The sequence below is a fragment of the Protomyctophum parallelum genome (assembly GCF_964188405.1).
Source record: "Protomyctophum parallelum genome assembly, chromosome: 10".
Lineage (NCBI taxonomy): Eukaryota > Metazoa > Chordata > Actinopteri > Myctophiformes > Myctophidae > Protomyctophum > Protomyctophum parallelum.
In genome coordinates, this window is record NC_139704.1 from 13,588,010 (window position 1) to 13,608,163 (window position 20,154).

A 20,154-nucleotide genomic window follows, 5' to 3' on the forward strand; every position below is an offset into this window, starting at 1 on the left:
GAAGTGAGGCAACAAAATTAACACTGATACAAATGGAACCAAATGGACCCGTTTTGGTTCCATTTGTAATTTTGTATGCAGTCAGTTAGACAAGAGTCTCTACCATACCATATCTGTTGGCAGGCAATCTGCCAGAATTCCATCTGCAAATAAAGGAAAAGCAGCACCCTCTTGTGAGTTAACAGTCTGTCTTGAGAGACTAGTTAGTGAGTCAAGCAAGTCCAGGCCAGCTCTGGTCATGGGCAGGTGTGCCTTCTAATTTTGTGACAAAATACACACACATTTGTTTGTGTGTGTGTGTGTAGAATAGATGTGCAACATACAGTATATGGATATATTAAAATGTACATGCATATAAATATACATTTATGTACATCTAGATAGATAAAGATAGATACAAACCTGCATCTTAAAAATATAAATACTAATGTAAATGTATGCATCTTGAAGTGTATTAATAATGGATTATGAGTCATACAGTAAAGTAGGCCTATAAATAACATTTTGAAACCTGACATGGTATCAAGGGAAAATATTTAATAACACTTGATAACTGGCAGTTGAACAGGCTCACAAGCCCAGATAATACGTAGACCAAGTTAACAGTTTGTATGCTGAGACCAGCAATAATTTGCATTGTATTTTCTTTCCTTGGATTAAAACAGACTTGAATTAGTGAAAAAACACAAAATTGGAAAACATTTTGCACAAAAAATACAAAATAATACCTGGATTTGCAAGATTAATGTCATGAAACAAACAAGAAATATAAAACTTGTTTTTCTATCACTGAGGCAAGAAATTCTTTGGCAAGAAAACAAAAAACAGTAATGTGTATATAAATCTGTAATGTGCATAATGCATTGCATACTGAACTGTTGAAATGGAAATGGAATACAAAACACACAGCAGTGGTGTAACCTCATGAGAGCAACAGGTACTATATAAAGAAATACAAAACACTGAGCAAATAATTGTAATCCACTGATTAATGACTTGAACAACTTGTTGGTTTCATTTAGGCGTACGTATACACAAATAGTACATCACACAAGTAGGTATATAATTATACATATAATGAAACAAACCTTTTATTGCTGTATAAGATGTATGTACATGTTTTGATTATAAAACACCTAGGCTCGACTCTTTGGAGAGAAAAGAGTGTTGAGGAACACAGCAGTCTCATCCAGGGCATAGATCAATGCCCCAGAGAGGCTACTAGCGGTGTCCATATTTGGCAGACCAGTCTGTCCGTCCATGGACATTCTGGCCAGAGGGTCGAGGCTGCAGAGCAGGGGTACTCTTGTTGCCTGACGGCATGTAGGCTGAGGCACTCATCTGACCTCTGCTAGATCTCCAGGTTGCATAATCTAAGACAGAATTCAAGTAGAATGATTATTAAAATGATTATTCAACCTGGCATCCTTATATTATTGGGCATGTCATTATAGGAGAAAATTGTCAAAACGTTTAACATTTAAAAGAAACAGCGAAAATATCATATTGGCTATTTTCACTATTCGTCATACAATGAATATATAGAGTGTAATAAGCCTAATTTATTAACTACTGTATCTAAAAGCAAAAGTGCAACATTATCCTTTTGTCAACCCTTACGTGGTGGAGTACATATATTAAAAGCTTTACACAGCACTGAATATGTATCAACAACAAATAACTGCAATCTGAACTCTATTACTATAATTTCAGGCACGCGAACCATCGGACAAGAACAAAAAAGAAAAAAAAAAAAAACTTTCTTATTGATATCATTACGCATGTCGGAAGGAAGCAGAAAAATATGTTTTACTCTTATGTACCTGTAGTGTACACAAGATGTAACAATAAAGTACAACTTTGAATCACTTGACAGTTAACAAATGAACATGACTAGATGTGTCCTCACTTGATGCTGGTAACTCGGCCATAGATCCACTTTGCCCTCTGTTACCCCCAGAGCCAACCTCCTTTCTGTAAAAGGATGGTACGTAGCCGCTTGGTAGAGTGTTTGTACCTGCAGTTAAGCAAGCAAGCATGGATTTATGACACCATGATGACCTTTAATAAAATAAATACAAAATGTAATAATAATTGTGAAAAGATCTGTAAGCTCACATGTCTTGTTGTGAGCTTATAGATCATGTATTTGAGCTAATTTTGCACAACACTGGTGTATACTGTATACCAAAGTATAATAAGAGGGCTAGTAATTCAGACAAAACAATTTAGTCCACTATAAAAAAATACAATTAGATTTTATGTTTAGATATGTGTAAATATATAATAATAATGTGATTCTTTATTATACGCTTAATTGAAAAAAATAATCAATAACTAAGAAGTAGTTTCAGCCATATTAGTTTACCATGAGTGCCTCTGATTGGCAAAGTCCCTCCAAATGGTATATAGCTGTTACTCCACAGGTGGCTTCCACCAAAGTCTTTACTGGCGTTAATTGACATATTCTTTTTTGTACTTATTCCTGAAGGAAAAGACAAGCAAATATCAAATCCACTCTATATAAAAAACAACAACCTTAAACACAAGGTTACCCTACTCAGATTTGCAGTACTCGACAGTGAAGTACTTGAATTTGAGATTTTTACAGGGAAACAACTTTTAATTTGTTAGACCTTCCTCAAGTTGACCTGAGGAAGATCTAATGACCAAAACGATGACTAGTGTGCACAAATAGCATTTACCCCTTAACAGTTGAACCAATAAGCTACATATTGTATCAAGGACTAAACTGATACATGTATAAGTCTGAAGTCAGTCAAGACTAGAGTGACTTATATTTGAATATAAACAAAAGCAACAATACAGAAACAGAGGGAACATTTCTAATGTATTACCAGGTAAATATCTTGACTGCTTCAAGTAATGCTGTTTAGCAGAGGCTGTCCTTGACGGCTCCAGGTATGTAGTAGACTTATTCAAATTTAAAGGTGCCTCTTCCTTGCCGTTAGGTCGACTGAAATCCAGAACATTTCCGTATCTGAAAAATAGTGGGGTTAACATTATTGTTCATACAGGCCTGTTATATTGCTTTCTGTAAAATATTTCCATGACATGACAGCATGGCCCCAACTAATTGAAAACATCTTATATTTTGTATACATTACCATTTTCATACCATTGTATCATCTAATATAACCAGACAGAATATCATAAACCAGTGGTTCCCAAACTTTTTCATGTCAAGAACCCCCACATTGACACTCATTAGCCAGCGGAACCCCCATTTGAAAAGATATGCCAGGGAGCCCAATAAGAGAAGATTTCCATGGCTCTAGCAGTGATTTTGACATGCATTAGTCTACGGACCCCATTTAATAGCATTTCTATCTCTGGGACCCCCAATTCATATTGTAAAATCAATGCGAATTTAACTCTGAGAGCTTACAAATGGAACCAAATGGACCCTAACGGGTCAATTTGTACACTCTCTGAGTTACAGACCCATAAGGGTCCATTTGGTTCCAAACGATATCATTTAGCTGGGTCCCCCCTGGAACTCCCTCAAGTACCCCTGGGGGTCCCCGGACCCCACTTTGGGAACCACTGTCATAAACCACCAAAAACAAGATAACATTTAGTTTGGTTGAACTTCAAATTAATTTGGATAGTTGAAATATATAATTTAGTTTACACAAAACAACAAGCATTAAAAACCTTATAATACTGTAGGCTAACATTCTGCAAAAATAGATTCACCCAAAATAACGTGTGTTCTGAACTTTAGATCTGCTATTTATGGGGAAGTGATTTGTTGTAGAGGGGAGGAGGGGGCCATATAGGGTTTAAGTGGGGGGTAATAAAGGGGTTAAGACAAAGAGCATTAAGATAACGTAAGTTTACATTAAAATAAAACAGAATAAGAGAAAAACAGAGAATTGTAAAAACAAAACAAAGAAATCTGAGAATTGTAAAACAGCACCTGCTCAGTGAATCTTCTCCCTGTCTTGACTTCTCTGAGGAAAAAGGAGTTTTGCTGAGCATACTCAATGATGTCAGCTCAGTGTCTTCATAATCATCCCACTCTTCACCCTTAACAAGACCTGTACCATGGCCCCAGCGGCGACGGCCTGCCTTAGGTTTCATCTGATAACCCAGTAGGTTTGCATTCTCAGACTCCTGTCTCAGCTGTCAAAAGAAAGGGACAGCCAACGTTTTTTTAGGGATATAACATTTTATTTAGTAAAATTTGTATATTTGTATATTAGGGTTCACCAAATCTTGACGTTTACCCCACAAGTTGAATACTGGGTTTTATTAAGAATTGGCTATAAAATAGAAAACAAAACCATGTAAAATTCAAACTTAATGAAAAGCTTTATGGCATGCAATTTGTGAGGCATTTACATTATTTCAGGAAACACCTCGTAATCTTAGTCTGAGCATGCCAAAGCAGCAAACCTCTCCATAGACATGATATCCGAAGTCCCCCCCCCCTCCCCCTTGCCAAAAAACCCCTCACATTCACTAATGAAGAGTCTGTTTTTAATGAACTGAAATATTGACTAGTCATTAAGTGCATTCTTTTGTTTCAACTCTCAAGGCCACAAAGGCTGAAAACTTCTATTTTCACCTTATGGAAAGCTGATTGGGTTTTGAGGTTGGTACACGACATAATACATTAAAAGTTTAATGGATAAGATGTGCATACCAAACATTAGGATAACAAATTAATCTTGTTGACATGTCAATGTATCACAGGTGTCTGTTGGAGACTATTAGTATAGGCTACAGTGATTCTTTTTTTTTTTTTTTAAGATATTTTTTTGCGGCTTACGCCTTTTATTGATTTTTGAAGGGACAGACAGTAGGCTGACAGGAAACGGGAGAGAGATGGGGGGATGACATGCAGTAAAGGCCGTGTCGGGTCCGGGAGTCGAACCCGCGGCACACTGCGACTGGATTACCAGTCGGGTGCCCAGACCGTTACGCTACGGCCTGGGCCGGCTACAGTGATTCTGACCGCAGTAACGGCCGTGCACAGCGTTTGGATTTCTCTCGTTTCATGTTTCGGTGGGCAGAGACATTTTGTTTCCCACTCGTCTCCTGACATCATTACATCACATTAATAATGCTGCTACCGTAGATTTTATTAAGCTCGAGTGCTTTCACTTCTTGCAGAGGATAAAAATAGGGACCTCAAGATTTTACTGTGCATACTGTACTCGTTTACCTTGCTCTGGAGGCCCTTGTCGACAATGTAAGGAAGATGACTGTGTGTTGTGGCCTCAGTGTCCTCTTGCTTCAGGGTGTGCTTGGGTTGCTGCTGTTCTCGCACCATATCCGTGTGCCGCTGGTACCCTGGGGCCTGGACAGCTGCTGATACCGTTGATGGTTGGATCTGCTGAAGGGGCCTGGAAGGGGAGCAGTGTTGGTTGGGAGGTGGATGCTGAGCAGGAGGTACTGGCTTGAGAAGCAGGGGCTGAGGCAGCACCTGCTGCGACTGTGGTGGTGCTGGCAAGAGAGCGAGACCCGGCTGAGGCCGGCCCTGTTCCAGGATCTGCTGAGGAGTGCCTAATGCCTGACCCACATAGAAGTAAGAGTACCTAAGGGCCTGCAGATTGAAACGAGTAAGAATACCATCAGATTACACATATTCAAGTCATAAACTGGCTTTGACAGACAGATCGGTAAAACGGGTAGTCTGATAATGGGTACAATGGGTATTGCATAACCCGGTGGGGAATGCATTTCAACTTGCATCGTTTCCGAGTAGGCTGATGTCCAATGGGCACCGGTCTAGTTTCGTAAAAATAATACATTTAAATGTTATAATGTATAATGGTATAAAACAGTAGTGCAAAATCAACTTAAAAGATGATATATTTTAGTTTAACTTAAAACAAAACTTTTGTTTTGTTAAAAGGCTTAAAGCTCTATATTCTGATAGTAATATAGATTATCTGTCAAAATGTTAAATAAAAAGGTTTGCTTATTTCCATTGTGGTACAGTTATACCACCACTTGTTTCTATTGATCAGAATGTTTTCGGTCTGTGCTCAAAAGTGGACCAAAAGGTTCTTGTGTGAAGGCAATGAGTCTGTTCTCCTGAACTGTGTTACCTCAGCATCAACTAGATAAACATGCTCACCTGGAATATTTGATAATGAAATTCATATATAAAACATTCTGTGAACTCCCTTGCAGTGTTGTTTTCGTCGACTAAAACTATGGCGAACAATGTTCGTCGACTACCTTTTTTTCACTGACGAAAACTAAGTAGAAACGAAATGAAAACTAAGCTACGATGACTAAAACTAAGACTAAATATATCGACAATTTCGTCAACAAATAAAAACTAGATTAAAAAGGGACTAGTGGACAAGAGATCCAGTATAAGTCATTTTACACTTCTTTGCATGCTGAAAATAGCTGATCTATAGCTGCGATGCGTTGTGAGCTTGTAGATCGGCTATTTTCATCAAGTGAAAAATCAGCCATTATGACGGCTTCAAGGCCCGCCAAAATAAAATTTTGTCGACTAAATCAACCGTAGATTTAGTCGACTAAAATCTTATGTCATTTAGTCGACTAAAACTAGACTAACACTAAGACATTCCAGGTCACTAAAACTAAATGAAAACTGTTCAAGAGACTAAAAAAACCTGCCAAAAACAACACAGCTCCCTTGTCTCTGTCTGTACAGAGTCTGATGACGTCAGGTTGGTGGGAGGAGCCAGTAAATGTACTGGTAGACTGGAGATGCTGGGCTGGATGAGACACCAGAGAGAGTGGAGACCAGTGTCTGTTTGGTTTGACTCTGACTGGAACCTGGAGTCATCAGCTGTAGTGTGTAGACAGCTGGACTGTGGCTCTGCTGTTTCAATGGAATGGAGTTCTGGTTCTACAGATCAACGTGTGTGGTGGATTTTTAAATAATAAACAGAAAATTTATTTTTACGTGGGTTGCCAATTTCAGTCAATCAGGAGAGAGTACCTGTTTAGCAGCTTTAAGTTTATATCACTTACTCTTCCTTTAAGTTAAAAACTAAACATTCACAATATAAATATTTGTTTACTGTAAATGAGCCATCATTATGTGATAAATTGCATGATACCAGTTGGTGCATAGACTTGCATACTCACTGATATCTGATACAGTATTTAAGACTGTTTTGGAAGCATTTCCAATACTGGAATGGGAACAACTCTAGTAAATGGTCAAGTAAGTAGACTGCAAAGAAAACAATAAAGTCCTACAAAATAACTAGGTAAGCATCAAACCTAACATCCCAGCATCAAACCTAACATATGTCTAAACTCATCTGAACAAGTAACCAAAAACTGTACATACAGTAATTATGTCTGTATAACTACTAATAACATTACCTGGCCAGAGGCTGGTCTCTTCTTGGGATCCCATTGGAGCAGGTCTCTCATCAGGTGAATGGCTTCAGTACTGGCATTTGGAATGAGTGTCCGCAGGTTACTGGGTACACACTGAGGCCAACGGAAATTCATGGTACTTGCCAACTGGAAGCCTTCAGACCAGTCGTTCTACACAGAGAGAGAAACAGGTCGTCAACGAAAAGTTCTTCGCACAGGAATTTTACAAGATTAATGACAGTATATTGGATGAGTCAATAGTATAGAAACGTTTGTGCTCTCTACTAGTGAGGAAGGTGCGAGAGCCTAGGCCAGCATAATAATCCAACGTAATCAGAAAAAGGATTTGTCTAAAAAAACATCAGCATAGTGGAGATTAACATGAAAAATCTGAGAGAAAATTAGTAGATAAAAATAGGTCATGAAATGACTAAATTCCAATGCTGGAATATAAATTTTGTAACTTTTTAAGCAAGGTATGAATAACGCATGTATTACACTTGTATAAGTCTTACTGTGCTTACTGTAGCTGTGATTCCATAAAGGGCTGAGAAAACCTTTTAAATAATGCAAAAATAAATCTACTAGTACGGTTATGGTTAGCCTGAAAGTACCCAAGCTTTTCTTGGCATAGAGGGGCGGATAAAACTAGTGCTGGAAACATACACCAGCTCCCTACAATTAATTGTCTCCACCAGGCCGAAGGCATGGGGGGAGAGTATGTTTTGCACTCCGTCTGTCTGTCCGTCCGTCCGTCCGTGTGTGTGTGTGTGTGTGTGTCCGTCCGTCCGTGAGCAGCTAATCTCGGCCACCGTTAACCCGGTCGATGCCAAATTTTGCACACACACTCCCTGGATGCCAACGATGAACCTCTGCCCCAAACTTTCCAGAACGGCCTGTTATAGCGCCACCAGGAGGCCGCTTTGTGCAAAACAGGTTTTTGCACAGCACACCTACAGATTTTGTCCAAACATCACGCAAATTGGTACACAGTCTCTCTAGAGCCATTCAACCAAACCGGTCTTTCAGATTTCTCACACTCCATCCTGATTGGTTAAGATTGGCTTCCAAAGTTCACAGGAGTGCTCAGTTTCAAACAAAATGCTGCAAATCATGAACACATCGCGTGATATCCGTGAAATTGTGCACCCACATTCCCACTAGGCCGAGGACAAAATGCCACATGAACAATTTCAACTCAGCCTCAAGGTGGCGCTATAACTGGCCGAAAAGTGTTTTTACCTCTAACTGCACGGATCTGTGGATAACCTGGTGGAGACCTGTGCCCAGAAGGGCACTTTTTCTAGTTTTCATTCATTCATGTTTTGTTTATTCTCGAAATTACACTGAGTAATCAAAATCATTTTCAGTGTTGTCGAGTAATACAATATCATATAGAAAAAAAACATCACAATACATCAGAAGATCAGGAAAAGAAAAAACTAAAGATATACATGAGAATTACATAGCATTTTATAAAATGATAAGATTTTAAAACGATCTAAAAACATACATATTGTGGGGGTCTGTATGCTCACCAAGGTTTTAAAACGACTCAAATGTACCAATGTGGTCAGTTTCAATGTTGTTTGCAGGTCATTCCATGTATTAGGTCCACAGAAGCCAAAACCGAGTTCAGACAGAGCTAACTTTTGGTACCTTGAATTTGGGGAAACCACTTGACCAGGTGTGGTAGGGCTCAGAGTCCCACTTCAGAAAAGATGAGATGTATTTAGGACAATCTCCAAGCATGGCTTTATACAAGAACAGGTGCCAATGCAGTTCTCGTCTCTGTCAGGGAGGACCATCCAACCTTGTTATATAAGATACAATGGTGAGTACCATAGCTATCACCCGTAATAAATCGAATCGATGAGTGATAAACAGAGTCTAGGGATTTAAGAGTGGATGCTGCTGCATGTCTATAGATTATGCCTCCATAATCCAAGACAGACAGGAACACTGCCTCAACTACCCTCTTTCTGCTAATGACAGGAACACTGCCTCAACTACCCTCTTTCTGCTAATGACAGGAACACTGCCTCAACTACCCTCTTTCTGCTAATGACAGGAACACTGCCTCAACTACCCTCTTTCTGCTAATGAATGGAACACTGCCTCAACTACCCTCTTTCTGCTAATGACTGGAACACTGCCTCAACTACCCTCTTTCTGCTAATGACAGGAACACTGCCTCAACTACCCTCTTTCTGCTAATGACAGGAACACTGCCTCAACTACCCTCTTTCTGCTAATGACAGGAAAGCTGGCCTTATTTCTATACAAAAAGCCAATTTTCTGTCGCAATTTACGAGCAAGGACTATGAGCCTGCCTCCCCTCCCCACGCCCATGCCCCACATCCTCCTCCCGGTAGAACACAGCGGAGAACACTGACGTTAAAACAATATATTTGACATGGCCTACCCTGTCACAATGAAGTCTGCTGATGAAATATGGGGTTGTGCTCAAACATCTCTTTCAATTACATGATCTCGATCTGGAATTTGGACTCAGTAATCATGAAGTATTCCGACTGCTTAAATTGGGCCGGTATACTCACTGTTACAGAGTATCAGTTCTGCTGATATGTGGTTACTGGTACAGTGGTGATGAATCTAAGAATTTGCTCACATTGTCGTTCTAGCATTTTCCTGTTCTTTGTGGAAAGTCAAGAGTAGTCATGTGAATAAAGGTGTTTCCATCTCCTATTTCTTTTTTTTTTCTTTACATTTTTATCCCACGATTTTGTAACCCAGTTTTTCTTTTTTCACCCAGTGCCAATTGTCTAATGTAATCCTGGGCGCTACACTTCCTCTGCCAACCTGGGGGGGCAGCGGACTGACCTCATGCCTCCTTCTATGCATGAGGAGTCCAAACTGCTTCTTTTCACCTGACAGAGGGGAATTTCCCCGGCCGGACGTAGCGCGTGGAAGGGACATGTTATTCCGACCAGTTCCTTTCCCCTCCATCAGGCGCCCCGGCTGGCCAGGGGGAGGTAGTTTTAGAGACCAGGATTATGGCATGTAATCCATACATCTCCTATTTAGTGCAGTAAAAGGGTGGTAGAGTAAATGGGAGGTGTTAGGCTCACCTCAAGTGAGCATAACACGTTCTTGAGAAATTGATTGAAAATATGCATTTAAATATTTCATTTAGACATGCACAACCAATAAGAGATCATACCTTCTTTGGCGTTCCTAAGACTTGGCATATTTTAAATATGGTGTCGACCTCACTGGAGCCTGGGAAGAGAGGTCTGAGGGTGTACAGCTCTGCCATGATGCAGCCGACAGCCCATTGGTCTATGGGGGAGCTGTAGGAGATGGATCTTAACAGCACCTCTGGTGCTCGGTACCTGGACAGTGAAGAGAATCTCTTCATATGGTTTTGTGATCTGGCTATTATAGTATGGTACCTGTTGAACAAGTGTTCAGCCAAGATGAACTTTACAAGTTGGTTAAGTTGAAAAACTCACCATCTAGTTGAGACATAGTCTGTGTACGGCGGACGAGATCTTATTTCACGGGCTAGACCAAAGTCTGCTATCTTCACCAGCTCTGGTCCCATGCACAGAAGATTCTCAGGTTTCATATCCCTATGAAAAAACCCTAGGGGAAGTATATTGGATGATCAAGTGGCATGTACAGTAGATCAAATACAATAAAAGTAAATTTCATGTGAATCACAATTAAAACCAGTTAAAAAGAATGCTTGCATATCTAAAGTAGTGCCCTGTATTGTTAAGCTGAAAAGCATACCATGCTTATGAATGAATGCCATCCCCTGCAGTATCTGAAACATAATATTTCTCACAGCAGATTCAGGAAACAACCGAGTCCTGAAACAAACCAAAAAACAAGTGCATCAATAATAGAACATGTTTTTACACTTCTATCTTCTAACAGAACAACAAACAACATACCTGTCTTTCATTAGTTGATAGAGGTTTTCCTTCATGTATTCAAATATGAAGTATAAGTGGTCGTTTTCTCGAATGACCTCCTTTAGTTTGACCACATTGGCATGGTTGAGTTTCTTTAAGGACTGAAATAATAAAGAAACAAATTAAATACCAACATGTGCATGGCCCAAAGGGAAACAATACAACAATGTAGGTCTACCCATGCCAGACAATATACTGCAGCACATTCAAAAAGCATGTCCCAACTTTTACAAAATATAAATCGTTGTCAAAAAGGCAAATAAGACAGGTTTTAAGAGCAAAATGTATTCTAGGGGTAAGTGTAGCAGAAGTAGGTGTTTGATCCTTAAAATGGTGGTATAATCAGTTGGTAAGCACTGAGCAGGATGGAGAAGTATATCCATGCACAGGAAATATCTAAGTTTAACCATGCTATATTTTAGTAAGGGAAAAGCCAAAATGAGACTTTAGATTTCTGATGTAACAACATGCTGCACTCATAATCTTAGGGACTCTTATGCCTAATTTATGCTCTGTCGTACAACAGTGTCACGACTTGCGTGCCGAGAATAGCAGCTCTACAACTTCACAATGCGTTGCGGATCCGATGCATTTGTAAGCCTCTCTGTGGGCTATTTTTGGCACGTGTGATACAGTCGTAGGACGAAGTATAAATTGTGTTTTAGGGACTAGTGATTTCTTGCCAAGTTGCCATATTCTCCTCAATTAAATTCCAGCTCTAGGAAAGGGACATCGAGGCCAGGGACAAAAGCTAGAGGTCAAACCAAAGGGCACAAGAATCACCTTCACATTCTTAGAGCTGGTTTGTGATTCTGAGCTGTGAGAAGAATTTAGACAACAGCATTCTCAATAGGTGTTATAAATAATGATAGTAAGCTAGTAACATTTGACAAGAGAACAGAAATGTTCAAAGTACAAAATTGCAATTGTGAAAAACAATATTATGATACAACAAGCTCATCAAAATTCAAAACGTTTCCAACATAACTGTGCCATTGATTTGAGAAGGGTTATTATGACATTGATTAGGTATATTAGGCGAGAGCACAGTGTTGTTTGTATTTGTTGAAAAGCAACTTTACATGAGAAACGTTACGTTCTACTATTAAACACACAAACTGGAGGATGAGCAAGAAAGATCAAATTATCATGTGTAGTAAAGGTGCAACAGGTCAGGAACCACTTCATATTTCTAATTAACCTATTGATTAACCATTAGTAACGGACAAAAGATGTAAAGGATGATGTGTTGGACAGTGACCTCATGAGTGGAGGTCAGGCCAGACAAAATAGTAACATTAGTAATGGGGAAACAAGCATAAAGGGTGTGGAAATAGGGTTGGCCAGTGAGGTCAACTGAACTCTTCCTGGAGTTGAGGAGAAAAAGAAAGAAGAAAAAAACTTACTTTGACCTCACGAAGGTTCATGCACTCTTCCCAGGAGTAAAACTTCCTCTTCATTCTAGAATGAAATAACGGCTACTGGTCACTGATTATAAAAAACAGTTAATTTAATTAAAGATGGCTTTCAGGGGAGATATCTTGATGAAAACAATCCTGTTGTCCAACTCATAGACATAATGGTAGACCCTTTCGGCTCTAGAGCGTATGTGCTCAAGGCATAGACTAGAGTATAAAGAAGGATAGAGACTGAACTGGCGTGAAGCTCCGCCCCCCCCCCCCCCCCCCCCCCCCGCTATTCATGTCAGTGGAAGTTGCTCAGTGGCGTTTTGAAGCACCCGGAAGGACCGTCTCAGAACGTCTACTTCCGCATTTGACCACCAGCTTTTGGTGGTCAAATGCGGTAGTGCAACCAAGCGCTCAATGTTAAAGCCCAGCTGCACGGGGTTTCCTCGTCATGAATCCACGTGTCCTTCCTCTTACCACTAGGGCCCAGTGCTTCAACGTTGGAGCGCCTCACTGGCCCCTTGGCTCAAGGCAGGGCAAAGAATTCCCGAGATTCCTTGCGAAGCCCTGCGGAAGTATGAGTGTGCGTCACAGAGCGCATGTTCGGGTCTGATAAGTCTTGGAAAAGATGCGCTGTGATTGGCCAGTAGTCACTTGAGTGGCAGCGTGACGTAGTGTGCCGTCCACTCTTCCTGCGTACCAGTGTAAATTCTTCCGCCCTCCCGTCAACACACATGGCTCCAACAAACTGCATCCGCGATGCAATGTGATCTTGTATAAACTGTTCTGTGCGCAATGAAGTATAAATGTCTCAGAGGTTGAATGGACTGAAACCAGCGCTCCCCAAAGGTTTGGAGATCTGTTGGGAATTGATTACATGAAACAGTCACCCATGTGCCCAGTCTCAATGTTTGTAAACAAATAATTGGTCTATACTCACTTCTTTATAGCAACCAGTTCCCCTGATTCCAGACTGCGACCAAGGATGACAGAGCCATAGGTTCCATCCCCAAGTTGTCTGATAGATGTGTATCTATTCATGATTTCCTGTCTTCCACAACATTGTCTGGGGGCAGATACTAAATTTGTGCAAAAGAGAGATCTCTGTGTTTCCAGGCAGCTGATGAGTGTAACCAGATTTCCCTGTGACAACAGCAGTGGACTACGGGCAAAGTTGGAGCGCACATGTTGTCATGGGCTGGCCTCGTAGCTGAAAGCTTAGGAAAAGGAGGAACAAAGAAAGAGCAAGATAATCAGTTAATCATGCACAAATTCAATTATGCATTGTGACTGTATGAGCCACATGGATACTTGCAGTTTAGGTACAGGTACATTTCTCTGGTCCACAAGATTCGATACACCACCAAGATACCCATGTACCTGTCTAAATACTTCCTTAATGTAAACGAAGTCCACACCCACAACACCAGAGGGAGTGCAACAAACCCAGATTCGGCACAAACAAGGGACTAAATTATTTTCGCTCCTATGCCACCAAAATGTGGAACGCCCTACCAACAGTCATTAAGACATGTGAATCCCTTGACTCCTTCAAAACCACTCTCAAAGGGCACCTACGGATGGCTGCAATTCGAAACTAAAACCCGTAAAATCTGAATCCCCCCCACCCTTTTCCCCTTACTTTATGTTTCTTTTCCCTTTTTGCTTCCTTTAAGATGAATTCCTGTTCTGTTCTTTAACTATATAGTAGTGTATATTTGTACGTCTCTAAATGTTTTGATGAATTGAACATGGTGGACCCTCTTGTAAACGAGTGTAATGCTTAATTGGGTCGTCCACTCACAGTTAACAGTCTTTGTATTGAGTTGCTTGAAATGTACTGTAATTCTGAAAACTGTTAATAAATATTTCAATCAATCAATCAAAGGTACTACACTAACAATTTGTGTAGATTACGGTTTGTTGCACTTGCACAAGAGCAGGGGTCATAAACATGTCCACAGGCAAAGAGACAATTAGTGTCTTTGCCACTTAATGTGACATATACTGTATGCCACATTCAGGGATAGCTTTTTATGTGTTTCTGGTGATATTATTATCCACTCATTTGGTATGTCCGTGGCAAAAAAGAAGAAATTTGACAAAAATGTCCAGCACAAGCCAGCATAGCGATGACCCCTGCACAAGACAGTATTTACACCGCTATTTACAACATTACAAACCAACGTGCTAGCCATGACGCTCTAGCCCCTTTCGGGACCCTCGGTTATGACGCTCGTACGTGATTACTTGATTATGACATGTCATGTTTTTCAGGGCTACGTACGTTATTGCATGCATAAAGTGAGTCAGGGGGCCTTGGCCCCCATGAGGATTCTTCGGAGAGTCCTCGGCCACCATGAGGATTTTCGGGCTATTTCTAAAATCTTGGAGGGGGGGGGGGGGGGGGGGGGGGGGGGGGGGAGAGCATGATGATTATAAAAACATTTCGGTTCATGTAAAACAAAAATCACACCCGTGTGAAGTGAGTGGTGCAACTCCTTGTGGGGGTTCCAGATCCACAGGACCACAGCCAGGGTGCCGGCCCGTTTCCGGCGAACCGTATTTTCGTACCCACCCAGCCACCCAGCCACACATATAGCTCCGTAAGGGAACCACTCAAAAACCACCAAACACAACAGCCTGGTTGCTTGCGACTGTAATGTAGCCTACTTATCTTAACGTTATTGTCTCCACCAGGCCGAAGGCATGTGGGGAGAGTATGTTTTGCACTCCGTCCGTCCGTGTGTCCGTCCGTCCGTTAGCAGCTAATCTCGGCCACCGTTAACCCGGTCGATGCCAAATTTTGCACACACACTCCCTGGATGCCAACGATGAACCTCTGCCCCAAACTTTCCAGAACGGCCTGTTATAGCGCCACCAGGAGGCCGCTTTGTGCAAAACAACTTTTTGCACAGTACACCTACAGATTTTGTCCAAACATCACGCAAATTGTACACAGTCTCTCTACAGCCATTCAACGAAACCGGTCTTTCAGATTTCTCAGACTCCATCCTGATTGGTTAAGATTGGCTTCCAAAGTTCACAGGAGTGCTCAGTTTCAAACAAAATGCTGCAAATCATGAACACATCGCGTGATTTCCGTGAAATTGTGCACCCACATTCCCACTAGGCCGAGGACGAAATGCCACATGAACAATTTCAACTCAGCCTCAAGGTGGCGCTATAACTGGCCGAAAAGTGTTTTTACCTCTAACTGCACGAATCTGTGGATCACTTTGTATGCCAACTCCCTAGAGGCCAAGGAAAAACCTTTGTCTGGAATTTTTCACATCTGCTCTTTATAGCGCCACCAGGAGGCCCACATATGTAAAACACATTTTCTATTATTACTCCTTCACATTTTATCCAAATTTCACGCAAATCGGTACACATGATCTCCATAGTCATGTGATCAACACAGGTTTGTTTGATTTCTCATATTCCATCCTGATTGGCCACGATTGGCTCCTACAGTTTTCAGGAGTAGCAAATGGCCACAACTCCTCAACCGATTGCGATGAAACTGTGCACGCATATTCCCACTAGGCTGAGGAAGAATCCTGGTGGAGACCTGTGCCGATTGGCACTTTATCTAGTTGACTGTCATTTTAATGTATGTTGTTAGCGTGTCTGTCTGCCGGTTAATTGTAACAGAACAAACTACTCGGTAGTGAAACCATGAAGTCCGACTCCAAACTAGAGAGATAGGCCCATCGATCTATTCATTCGGGAATCGGGAGATGTTCTTTTACACGTATTTCCTATCGCACAGCTGTAGTGGGTAAACGTTAATGTTATGTTCTGCGCGATGGTGGGCCATCATCATCACAGGCTCACAGACAACTGAGATAACGTTAGCCAGAGATCATCGGATTAATGTGAGAGTTAATGATTAACATACAACCGTAAAAGGAACAACACTCACCCGCCTGGATGCGCACATACTAGCCTAGCATTCATCATGTTTTAGTCAACAACAGGCCAGCAAATTTTAGTGAGATGTCCGATTGTGATCATACACACAATTGTGTATGTATGGATAAATAAACTCTATAGGTCCTTTGTATCATAATATCCTGTTGCAGGGCCTCCTGCTGCACAGCATCACAACAAGCAAATCACAGCTGCTCCGCCCGCCTGAGTGCCAGAGAGATACAGGAAATAAAGAGAGAGACAAATCCAGTAGATGGCGCTAATGCAACGCTTTAACTTAAATTCAGATAGAAATAACAAGGAAACTTCATCCATATGATATGATCCATGGAATCAACACCTTTGCCTTGGGCCCCTGTGCACGTGTGTGTATGTGTGTGTGTGTGTGTGTGTGTGTGTGTGTGTGTGTGTGTGTGTGTGTGTGTGTGTGTGTGTGTGTGTGTGTGTGTGTGTGTGTGTGTGTGTGTGTGTGTGTGTGTGTGTGTGTGTGTGTGTGTGTGTGTGTGTGTGCGCGTGCGTGCGTGCTAGACAGTGTTGGGGAGTATTAAGCTACATGTAGCTGAGCTACGTAGCTGAGCTACATTTTGCTGTAGCTTGTGGTATTTTAGCTACATTCATATTTGTGTACCTCGTCAAGTAGCTCAGCTACCTTTTGGGTCATTTTTTGTAGCTTAGCTACTCAAGTTACAAGCTACAATTTTGGGCAATAACATGAAAGAAATATATTAATTTTGACCATTGGTTGCTGTGTTAATTCTTGTACTAGAACCCCCTTTGAAAAATCAAGGACTGTTCCTTTTTCTGATTGCTTTGAGGGCATATCAGCACTTGACAGCTGCCTCTAATTGGCCTCTGATTGGCCCTGGTATCACAGGGTGGGAGGGGTCTCCCAGGGGGGAGCAGGGGTCTCCTAGAGGGGAGGAGGGGTCTCCCAGAGGGGAGCAGGGTGGGGGGGTCTCCCAGAGGGGAGCAGGGTGAGGAGGGGTCTCCCAGAGGGGAGCAGGGTGGGGGGGTCTCCCAGAGGGGAGCAGGGTGAGGAGGGGTCTCCCAGAGGGGAGCAGGGGTCTCCTAGAGGGGAGGAGGGGTCTCCCAGAGGGGAGCAGGGTGGGGGGGTCTCCCAGAGGGGAGCAGGGTGGGGGGGTCTCCCAGAGGGGAGCAGGGTGGGGGGGTCTCCCAGAGGGGAGCAGGGTGAGGAGGGGTCTCCCAGAGGGGAGCAGGGTGGGGGGGTCTCCCAGAGGGGAGCAGGGTGAGGAGGGGTCTCCCAGAGGGGAGCAGGGTGGGGGGGTCTCCCAGAGGGGAGCAGGGTGGGTGGGTCTCCCAGAGGGGAGCAGGGTGAGGAGGGGTCTCCCAGAGGGGAGCAGGGGGAGGAGGGGTCTCCCAGAGGGGAGCAGGGTGGGAGGGGAATCCCAGAGGGGAGCAGGGGGAGGAGGGGTCTCCCCGAGGGGAGCAGGGTGGGAGGGGTCTCCCAGAGGGGAGGAGGGGTCTCCCAGAGGGGAGGGGTCTCCCAGAGGGGAGGAGGGGTCTCCCGCATGTACATTCTCAATTTAACGCTGAAAAATAAAAAGTAGCTGAGCTACTTTGAGCTACTTTTTCCATGTAGCTGTAGCTTTACAAGCTACATCTCTCCAGGGGTAGCTATGTAGCTTGATCAAGCTACTGCCATGGTGAGCTACTTGTAGCTTTACAAGCTACGCTTTCAAAGTAACTTGCCCAACACTGGTGCTAGAGTACACATGCACCCCATGCATATGCTACCCTAGGCAATTGCCTATACGAAATATCCATGTGTACAGTTATATTATGCAATGTATAGGCTACCAATTACAATTACACTAAGGATCACAAATGGAAACAAGTACCCAGAGACTTCTTTGTGTTTTTTTGTTTTTTTACTAATAAAGTATTCAATAAATCAATTAGATTTTTGATAGATAACAAAGTAGCCTAGTATGCTTCCACAGGGACTTTAAACCGTATAGGCAAGTGATTTTCCTTGTAGATATTCGACATCGGTACTAGCTATCGGTTATCTACCATAACAGCAGCAATGACAATGTTGACATCGGTTATCAGTATCGGCCAGAAATGTCACATGGGTGCGTCCCTAAAAATGATAGCTCTGGCCTAACCTCGCTTCACCATGCTTTCCACCACCTCGGAGGAAGCTCTGGCTCTGGGCACCTAGGCTACAATCCAATGTAGCCTGATGGCGTGTTGTGTGCTCTTTATTAGACAGAAAATGCATTTTCAGGTCAGGATACCAGTTTTATAGAGAACTCAGTCAGGATCATAGACATAGACATAGAAAAAAAAGGTCAGGATACTGGAACTGGAACACTATAAAGAGGAAGCAGATAAATGGGTACTCTCTCCTGATTGTCTGACATTTTGTGACCTACCTGAAAATGTATTTTCTGTTTATTAGAGACCTGGAGACTCCTGTTACTACATAGCAATGATTACTATTAGAAAGATTATAGTGCTTTAAACTTTTAACAAAAAGTTTTGACCAAAAACGATTACCCTACCGCTAATGATGACTTTTCTTAAGTTGACCAACCCTTCTTTTTTATTATTATTGCAAATTTATTAGGTTGCAGATTACTACGAAAAACTGCAAAACCTGTCGATCCGACAGTCACACCTCCATATGGTTGTCATTCCATCACACCTCGTGACACGTCATGCCACCATCATGCCAGTTGACACGCTCCATAGCCTATATGGCTATCTCCATATGAAGATCACGACAATGACCTCATCAAACCCTGGATAGCCATGGAGAAGACTGGATCATCACCTAGATCTGCATATATGGAGCCGGCCAGCAACTCTACGTCTGACCTTAAACCTCAAACCCTTAGAACTCCATATATGGAGCTGACCTGTTCTGACATTCCATATGTTGATCCCTCCCCACCCGTCCTTCCTCTTCGATATCTCCCTTTTGACTGATTGATACCTGTCCATTCAAACTCTAGTACAACTCAATAGGTGAGAGCGGCTTTGCTAATGGGGGACCATTTAAGACAAAATCTGCTTGCTGTGGTTCGCTACTAATAGAAATGTGCATGCAGTTTTTCAGAAGTTGGACAACTTAGACTGGGCCAGATCTAAATAGACGTGAACCAAAGGAGAATAGGCCTCTGTGCCAAAGTGCCAGCACTCGCCCAGCAGTATGACGTCACCCAGGCGGATGAGTGCATATGACCTGGCTCACCCTTTAGGGCGAGGTCGCTTCTCTCCCTCAATGCATCTTACTGGTTTATAGCATGTTAGTATAGTACGTTTAAATGAGAAATATAGCAAGACAGAAATGTCAATGACATTTTCCATTGGCTGTATTCAGGTTGTTCATTCGGTATATATTGCCTTGTTACTTTATTCTTTATATTCCACTGACACTAATTCACATTTAATGAGTTTCAAAACATATTGGTTATCTATTGGATACTCTGATACTAGAGATAATCTGGGTCTTTGATAATCCAGATACTAGACCGATTATTTTGAGTTCATAT

The 20,154-nt window shown here is 42.1% G+C and overlaps 1 protein-coding gene across 2 annotated transcripts; it reads right to left on the reverse strand.

Annotated features, from left to right (window-relative positions):
* Positions 1-522: 522 nt before the first annotated feature.
* LOC310865534 (serine/threonine-protein kinase ICK-like) lies at positions 523-16,833 on the reverse strand. Of its 2 annotated transcripts, XM_083774683.1 has the most exons (15): positions 16,626-16,833; positions 13,638-13,914; positions 12,698-12,752; positions 11,271-11,392; positions 11,107-11,186; positions 10,824-10,956; positions 10,532-10,703; positions 7,351-7,518; positions 5,195-5,575; positions 4,254-4,289; positions 3,944-4,149; positions 2,859-3,001; positions 2,369-2,485; positions 1,910-2,017; positions 523-1,373 (listed from the first exon to the last, which is right to left on the reverse strand). In XM_083774683.1, the coding sequence occupies exons 2-15, from the start codon at positions 13,736-13,738 to the stop codon at positions 1,222-1,224; spliced, it is 1,974 nt and encodes a 657-aa protein (XP_083630809.1). In that variant the 5' UTR covers positions 13,739-13,914; positions 16,626-16,833; the 3' UTR covers positions 523-1,221. The 2 variants fall into 2 exon arrangements, with proteins under 2 accessions (XP_083630809.1, XP_083630810.1); XM_083774684.1 differs by lacking the exon at positions 4,254-4,289.
* Between the last annotated feature and the right edge of the window lie 3,321 nt (positions 16,834-20,154).

Excerpts from the sequence above, each read along its gene's own strand:
- LOC310865534 (XM_083774683.1), bottom strand. The coding sequence starts at position 13,738 with ATGAATAGATACACATCTATCAGACAACTTGGGGATGGAACCTATGGC. Across the intron at positions 12,753-13,637 it reads GAACTGGTTGCTATAAAGAA|AATGAAGAGGAAGTTTTACT; the intron begins GTGAGTATAGAC and ends ATTTCATTCTAG. Across the intron at positions 2,486-2,858 it reads GCAGTCAAGATATTTACCTG|GAATAAGTACAAAAAAGAAT; the intron begins GTAATACATTAG and ends CTTTTCCTTCAG.